General features: G+C 64.4%; 1 protein-coding gene across 2 annotated transcripts; it reads right to left on the bottom strand.

Annotated features, from left to right (window-relative positions):
- Window positions 1-2,958: 2,958 nt before the first annotated feature.
- IRX5 (iroquois homeobox 5) lies at window positions 2,959-5,632 on the bottom strand. 2 transcript variants are annotated; one of them, XM_032195741.1, is made up of 3 exons: window positions 5,384-5,632; window positions 3,865-4,276; window positions 2,959-3,732 (listed from the first exon to the last, which is right to left on the bottom strand). In XM_032195741.1, exons 1-3 carry the CDS (start codon window positions 5,630-5,632, stop codon window positions 2,987-2,989), a joined length of 1,407 nt encoding a protein of 468 aa, XP_032051632.1. In that variant the 3' UTR covers window positions 2,959-2,986. The 2 variants fall into 2 exon arrangements, with proteins under 2 accessions (XP_032051632.1, XP_032051634.1); XM_032195743.1 differs by having other exon boundaries at window positions 2,959-3,729.
- Between the last annotated feature and the right edge of the window lie 1,119 nt (window positions 5,633-6,751).

The raw sequence follows: 6,751 nt of genomic DNA, 5'->3' as shown, positions 1-6,751 counted from the left end.
GGACGCCGGCGCCCCGCAAACCGCTGCCACCCGCGCCGGGGCGAGGCTCTCCGGCGGGCACGGAGCGGTGCGGGGCCGGGACCCTTCCCACCTGCACCACCTGCAGCCGGGGGGGGCCCGGCCCTCAGCACCCCCCCGCCGGCCTCGCTCCCCCTCTCGGCCGCCCCCGGCCCGCTCCGCGGCGGCCCCGAAACGCGCCCGGCCCCGGCTCCTCCGAGGAACCTTTAATTGGCGGCAGGCGGGATTTTTATTTTAAGAGTACCCCCCAGTTTTTTGGTTTTTGGAGCAACAAATTCCCGCAGCAGAGGGGAAAAGGGCGGGCGCTGCCCCCTCCCTGGGCTCCGTTAGGAAATGAGAGATCCCAGGGAAATCGCGGGGATGGGGGAGCCGGGCGCGCCGTCCAGCTCCCGCTGCAGGGGAAACGGGTGAAGAGCAAAATTGTTGGGTGAAATCGATGGGGCAGGAATAATAGTGACGGGCTGAAATCGGCGACGGGCTGCAACCTAAAGGGAACGGTTAATTCCCGTAGGAATGTATACATCAAACGAAAAGCGCGTTGAGACGGCCGATAGACCTACTGAAAACAGCCCCGGTTAGGAGGAGCAGGGCTCTGGACCGAGCCGCGCTCCTGAGCTGCTTTGCGAGGTGCCTTTTTTTGGAGAGAGGAAGATCAGCTGGGAAAAGGTAGAGCGACGATTTAAAAAAATAATAATAATAAATTTAAAAAAAAAAATCAACTCTCCCTGTTTAGATGAATAATTAAAACCTCTTTATTTAGACGCAGCCGTTTGGCTGCGGGACCTGTTGTCTGCCCGGGGCCCCGCGGGCTCCCTGCGGCAAAGGGCGCTCGGGGCTCGCCGGGACCCTGCCGGGACCGCTCCGCACCCGGCCCCCGCTGCCCCTGCCCCTGCCCCTCCCGGCACAAACTTCGCCCCGTTTGAAGCCAGGCGGGTGAGGCCAGCAGAGCTCACTCCTGCGCCCAAAACGCGTCATCCCGCAGGCTTCCCCGGCTGTAAAGAAAAGATCCGACCGAGGAATTGGAGCATTGTTTTTCGTTTTTTTCTTTTTTTTTTTTTTTTTTCCAAAAATCATATATAATTTATAAAGTGACAAAATAACATACTGTTAGCCCAGGAATATTTGAGTCTTTACACATTCGGGTTGAAACAATTTTGGTTTTAAACGAGATCGGCTACAAAGAGTGTATAACCAAGTGAACACGGAGCGCATCTTTAAAATACAAAATACAAACTACTAGTTGAAATCCCGTAAAATGGAAATACGCATGAATAAACCCGTTATAGCTAATAAACGGCTCTGACAAAGTTGAAAAGATTACGAAATTATTATCCGGCTGGTTAAAAAGGAAAAAAAAAAAAAAAAAAAAAAAAAAAGAAAACGAAAAACCAAAAAAAAAAAAAAAAGAAAAAAACGAAAAAAGCGAACGGAGAGGGGTGCCCGAGCACCGGCTCCAGCAGCGCCGCCGCTCTTCCCAGCGCGCTCACAGCGGCGCTGCCCTCGCCTGCAGCCGGCACCCCCAAAATCCCATTTATTTAGGGACGGGGGGGACAAACCCGGGGCCGGTCCCTCCCGGGGCAGGGAGCACTTTAGGGAAGCGGCGGAGGCTCGGCGAGCTGCCCGGCCTCCGGCTCCAGCGGCTGGGCAAGGCTCGGCGGGGGCTTGGGGGCGTTTTGGGGGCTTCGGGGGGCCGGCGGCGCCCCCCACCCCACTCCCACCGCCCAGCCTGCCCGGGGCGCGGCGGCGGCGGCCCCGCGGGGCTCCCGCAGCGGCGGGCGGGCAGCGGGAGCCAAAGCCGGGCCGAGTGTGACACCTACCTGCCAGCGCCGGCAAGCACCGCGCCCGCGGCCGGCTGCGCACCCGCGGCCAGCCCCGAGCCGGGCCGGGGCCCCCCCGGAGCCCCCTGTCCCCCGGTCCCCTCCCCCCCGCGGTCCCATCCCCGGGCACCGCCGCCGCGCCAGCGAGGGCTTAAATCTGGCAGAAAATCGAACTCATTAGCAAAGTTCACCGGCTGATTGCTTTGCAGAAAACGCGACACTGATTGCGAGTAATTAGGTTAAAAGCCGGGCCCGCGCTCCGAACAAGTGCCTTCGCCTCTGGCCCGCTCCGGGGGCCCGGTACCGGCGCTGCCCCGGCCCCGCTGCGACGAGCGCGGCCCCCGGGGCTCCCCCCGGGACTCCCCCCGGCCCCGGCCCCGCGGCAGGTGCGGAGCGGCCCCGGTGCGTCCACCGGTATCCGCCCGTGGCAAAAAAAGAGGGGTTTTGCTTCTGTTAAAAATCTCTTTTAATTAAATATTTGCGTTTTACAAAGGCGACTGCAGGTTGGGATTTGTTGGTTTTTGTATCTAAGAAGTATAACCTAGGTCCTTTTTTTTTTTTTCTTTTTTTGCGTTATAGTTTAGCTCACACCCAAGGAAAAAAAAACAATAGGCATAAAAAATTAAATTAAACTTGTATATATATATTTTTAAAACTATGAAACAATTCGGAAAAAGACACAGAAATGTATATATTTATATTACGAAAACAACATTAATGCCTGTACAGGTGTCTTGATTTCATAATTTACTTCAAAGATACTGTATTATCAATTTAAATACAAAAAAGCTACATTAAATATACAGAATAAGATTTCATACAAATCTTTCTTCTTTGTGTGTGTGAGAGAGAGTGTGTCACTCGTTGGCTTTTCGCTTGGTTAAGACATTTCGGGGCGGTTTCCCCCCAGCCCTTTCCAATAGACTCTATAAACTTCTGGGGGGGCGCAGGGGGAGGGGGGAGCTGCTCTTTTTCTGCTCGCTTTGTTTTGCCTTTCTTTTGGTAGTGGAAAAATAACTGCCGAAGCAATTTAGCATTTCTTTCAATAAATTAAAAAAAAAAAATAAAGGAAATAATAATAATAACAGAAGAACCAAACCACAGTCCCGGGCCAGGGGGCGGAGGGGGGGGGTAAGGAGGAGAAGCCGGTATTAAATGTTGGACATACCTTTCTTCAGTTCGTAAGGTGAGTCTTTGCAAAGGTCTACCTGGGCCTGGCTCCTGCCCAGTTTGCTTTCCTTCGCCAGGCTCTCGGCTCTGTTGAGGACAGTCTGGTTTAATCCATTGAAGGGGGCGCCGGGCGCGGCGGCCCCGCCGGCGGGGTGCCCGTGCAGGGCCCCGAAGGAGCCGTAGTTCGTGTAGCCGGGGTAGAAGGGCGCCGTGTAGTAGAGGGGCCGCGGCAGCACGGCCCCGTTGGGGAACGGGCACTGCGCCCCGGGCGAGCGCGGCCGCGGCGGCGAGGGGCGCGGGGGACCCCCGGCAGCGCCACCGCCGAGGACGGGGGGCCCGGGGGGCGCCGCCTCGCCGCCGGCCTCCTTCGCCTTGTCCGCCGAGGTGGCGATCTCGGCCAGCGACCAGAGCTTGGGCTTGGCGAGGGCCGCCTGCTGCGGCGAGTGGATGACCGAGGGGGCGGCGGGCAGCAGCGGGTGCAGCTCGGCGGCGGCGGGCGGCGGCGGCCCGGTGGTGGCGGCGGAGGGTGGCCGGTACGGAGGGGGCTCCTCGCCGCGCCCCCCCGGCGGGGAAACGCCGGGCGCCTTGGGCAAGGCCGGCAGCCCGTCGAGCCGCTCCTCCGCCGGCTCCTTGCAATCCGAGTCGCTCAGGCCGCCCTCGGCCTCCCGGGGGCTGGGGGGCTCCTGCAGGCGCTCGCAGCCCGGCGCTGCCTTGGGCTCCGCCGCTCCTGGAGGGGAGGGATGGGGGGGACAGGGCAGGGGGAGTCGGGGGCTGCTCGGCGGCTCGCCCCGCGCCCCCCGGCCCGGCCCCCGGCGCCCCCCGGCTCCCCCCGGCAGCCCCGAGGGCTCCGCTGCCCTACCTGTGTCCGGCGAGCCGGGGTCCCCCTTCGGGGCGTCCTCGGGCTTGTGCGGCTCGTCCTCGTCGTTCTTCTCCAGGTCGATGTTCTCCTCCTCCTCCTCGTCCTCGCTGCGGTTCCGCGGGGTCCAGGTCATCTTGTTCTCCTTCTTCAGCCTCCGCCGCGCGTTGGCGAACCAGGTGGAGACCTGGGTGAGGGTCATCTTGGTGATGATGGCCAGCATGATCTTCTCGCCCTTGGTGGGGTAGGGGTTCTTGCGGTGCTCGTTGAGCCAGGCCTTGAGGGTGGCCGTGGCGTCCCGCGTGGCGTTCTTGCGGTACGCGGGGTCCCCGTAGGGGTAGGAGCCGAGCGGCGCCGCGTACGGGTGGTAGCCCAGGGAGCCGGCCATGCCCGGCGGGTGCTCGTAGGGCGAGCCCTGCGGAGAGAGGGGACAGCGGCCCGGCGGGGCGAGGCGACGTGAGGCGGCCGCGGGGCGACAATGACACGGCAAGGACAGCGCCGGGCCCGGCCCGCGGCCCCCGCCTCGCCCCCAGCGCCGGGCCCGGCGCGACCGCGGCCCCCGGGGGAACGGCGGGGGTCGGAGGGGAGGGGGGGGGCGGCCCCGGGAGGCTCCGGCCCCGGGAGGCCGCTTACGGGAACGCGGAGCCTCGCCCCGAAAAGCCGGTGGTGGGCAGCGCGGCCGGGGGACCCTTCCCTTCCTCTCCTTCTTTCCCTTCCCTTCCTTCCCACCTTCTTTTCCCTTTCTCCCCGTCTTTCCCTTCCCTTCTCTCGTTTCTCTTCCCTTCCTTTCCCTTCTTCCCCCCGGGCTGCCACCGCAGCGGGCAACCTGCCGGGCCCCGGCGGCCGGGCCATGCCGGGCCGTACAGGGCGGCTGCTCCTCCGGGGGCTGGAGGGGGGAAATAAAGGGAAAAGGGGAGAAAGGCAGAGAAAAGAGGGAAAGAAAAAAACGAGGAGAAAAAAGGGAAAAGGGAAAGAACTCCGTGCAACTCCGCCTGGACGCGAACCGGGGGGGAGAAGCGCAGGCAAAGTCCCCGCTCCTGCTGCTTCGGAGGGAGCGCGGGGCTCGGGCTGGGGCTGCCCCGGGCCGGTCCCGCGGAGCCCCCCCGGCAGCGCCGAGCCCGGCCGCCCCCTGCCCTGCCCCGCCGGGCGGCCGGGGATTAGAGCCGGGCCGTAATGTAGCTGCCCAATTAGCGCCGCGAGGGGAAAGTTGCCTGGCTTTACCGCCCGCATTTCGCCCACCGCCGGCCGCTGATGCGTTCGTTCCCTTTCAAACCACAACAAGAAAATTGTTGCGGAATAAAAGTGCTCCTTTATTTTTAAAATTTATATATATCTAGAGAGAGAGATTTTGTGTTCAAAGGAATGAAACCCGTCCCCGCCCGGCCGCTGCCCGCCCCAGCCCCGTCTCGCCCCGGCCGCGGCGGCTCCGAAAAAAAACTAAAAGGGGACCGAAAAAGGGGGCGCCGGGGACTAAAAAAGGGGGCGCGGGGGACCGAAAAAGGGGGCGCGGGGCTGCTCTTACCACGTAGGAGGTGAAGGCGGCGGCGGCGGCGGCGGCCGGGTCGGTGCCGTACTGGAGGTGGGAGTTGTAGCCCGGGGAAGGGGCGGTGAAGGCGGTAGATCCGGCATAAGGGGAAAAAGCGGAGCCCGACGACGATCTGCCGAGCTCATCGGTCCTGGGGCCGGAGATCACGCTGGTGCTGTACGCCGGGCAGGAGTAGAGAGCCAAGGACGCCGACGGCTGGTACAAGTAACCCTGAGGATACGACATGGCCAGGCGCACACATATACCCGGGGGGGAGCCCGGGGCACCGGGGGGCGGCTGCCGGGCTGGGGCGGCTGCGGCCGGGGCTTCGCGGGCGCCTCTCGGCCCTGGCCCGGCGGGCAGCGGCGGCACCTTGCTCCGCGCCGCTCCCGCAGCCTGGCACCGCGTCCTCCGCCGCCCCCGCCGCTCGCTGCTTTTCCCCCTCTGCTCCTCGCTCTCTCTCCCCCTCGCACCGAGAGGGGGGCGGCTTGTTGTTTTTTTTTTTGGTCTTTTTGTGTATTTTTTTTTTTCTTTTCTTCCTTCCTTCCCCCCCTCTTTTTTTCCTCCTCGCTCTGGCTTTCCGAAGGGTCCTGCCAAGATGCTAAGTTGGAAATCGCAGCTCCTGACGCCTTCTAGCGCGGCCCGCCGAGGCTCCTCCTTCGCGGGGTGTTGTCAGCGCCAGGACTGGCAGGACCCCGCCGGGCTCCGCGGCCGGGCCCAGCCCGCGGGGGGGCTCCGCGCTCCCCCCGGCCCCCCCGGGCCCTCCCCGCCGAGCCGAGGCTCAAGTGCGCCGGCTCCTGGCCCGCAGGCACCGCTCCGGCAGCGGCGGGAGGGAATAATGAAAAATAGGCAGATTTAATGCGATTTATTAGCCGCCCGCCCCCCCCATCCATCCCCACCCCTCTGCTCGCTGCCCCCCGCCCCTCCCTCCAGCGAGCGGTGTGTTTGGGGGGGGGGGGGGGGCGGTGCTTTTTGGGGGCGCTCGGCGCATCCGCGGGGGGTGCGCGGCCACCGAGAGCCGTCGGGGGGCGGCGGGGGGGCGCGGAGCCCCCTCGGGGGTGCAGCCGGCGCTGTCTGGAACGCGGCGGGGCCCGGGGGGACCCGGCAGCGGCCCCGCTGCCCCCGGGCTCAGCCCCAAACGGGCCGCGGGCGGCGCCCCCTCCCCCACCGACGGCGGGGGCTCGGGGGGCGACCCCCGGCGGGCAGGAGGCGGCCGGGCCGGGCGGGGCGGGCGCGCCGCGGACTACATTTCCCATCGGCCCCCGCCGCCGCCGGCCCCGCCCTCGCCCCTCCCGCCGCCCGGTTGGCCGCCGTCCCGCGACCGGCGGGCCGTCCTTCGCTCCCATTGGTCGGCCGCGCCGTCGC

Source organism: Aythya fuligula, chromosome 12 (genome assembly GCF_009819795.1).
Source record: "Aythya fuligula isolate bAytFul2 chromosome 12, bAytFul2.pri, whole genome shotgun sequence".
In the NCBI taxonomy this organism is placed as follows: domain Eukaryota; kingdom Metazoa; phylum Chordata; class Aves; order Anseriformes; family Anatidae; genus Aythya; species Aythya fuligula.
This window is presented reverse-complemented; position numbering and strand designations above follow the sequence as displayed.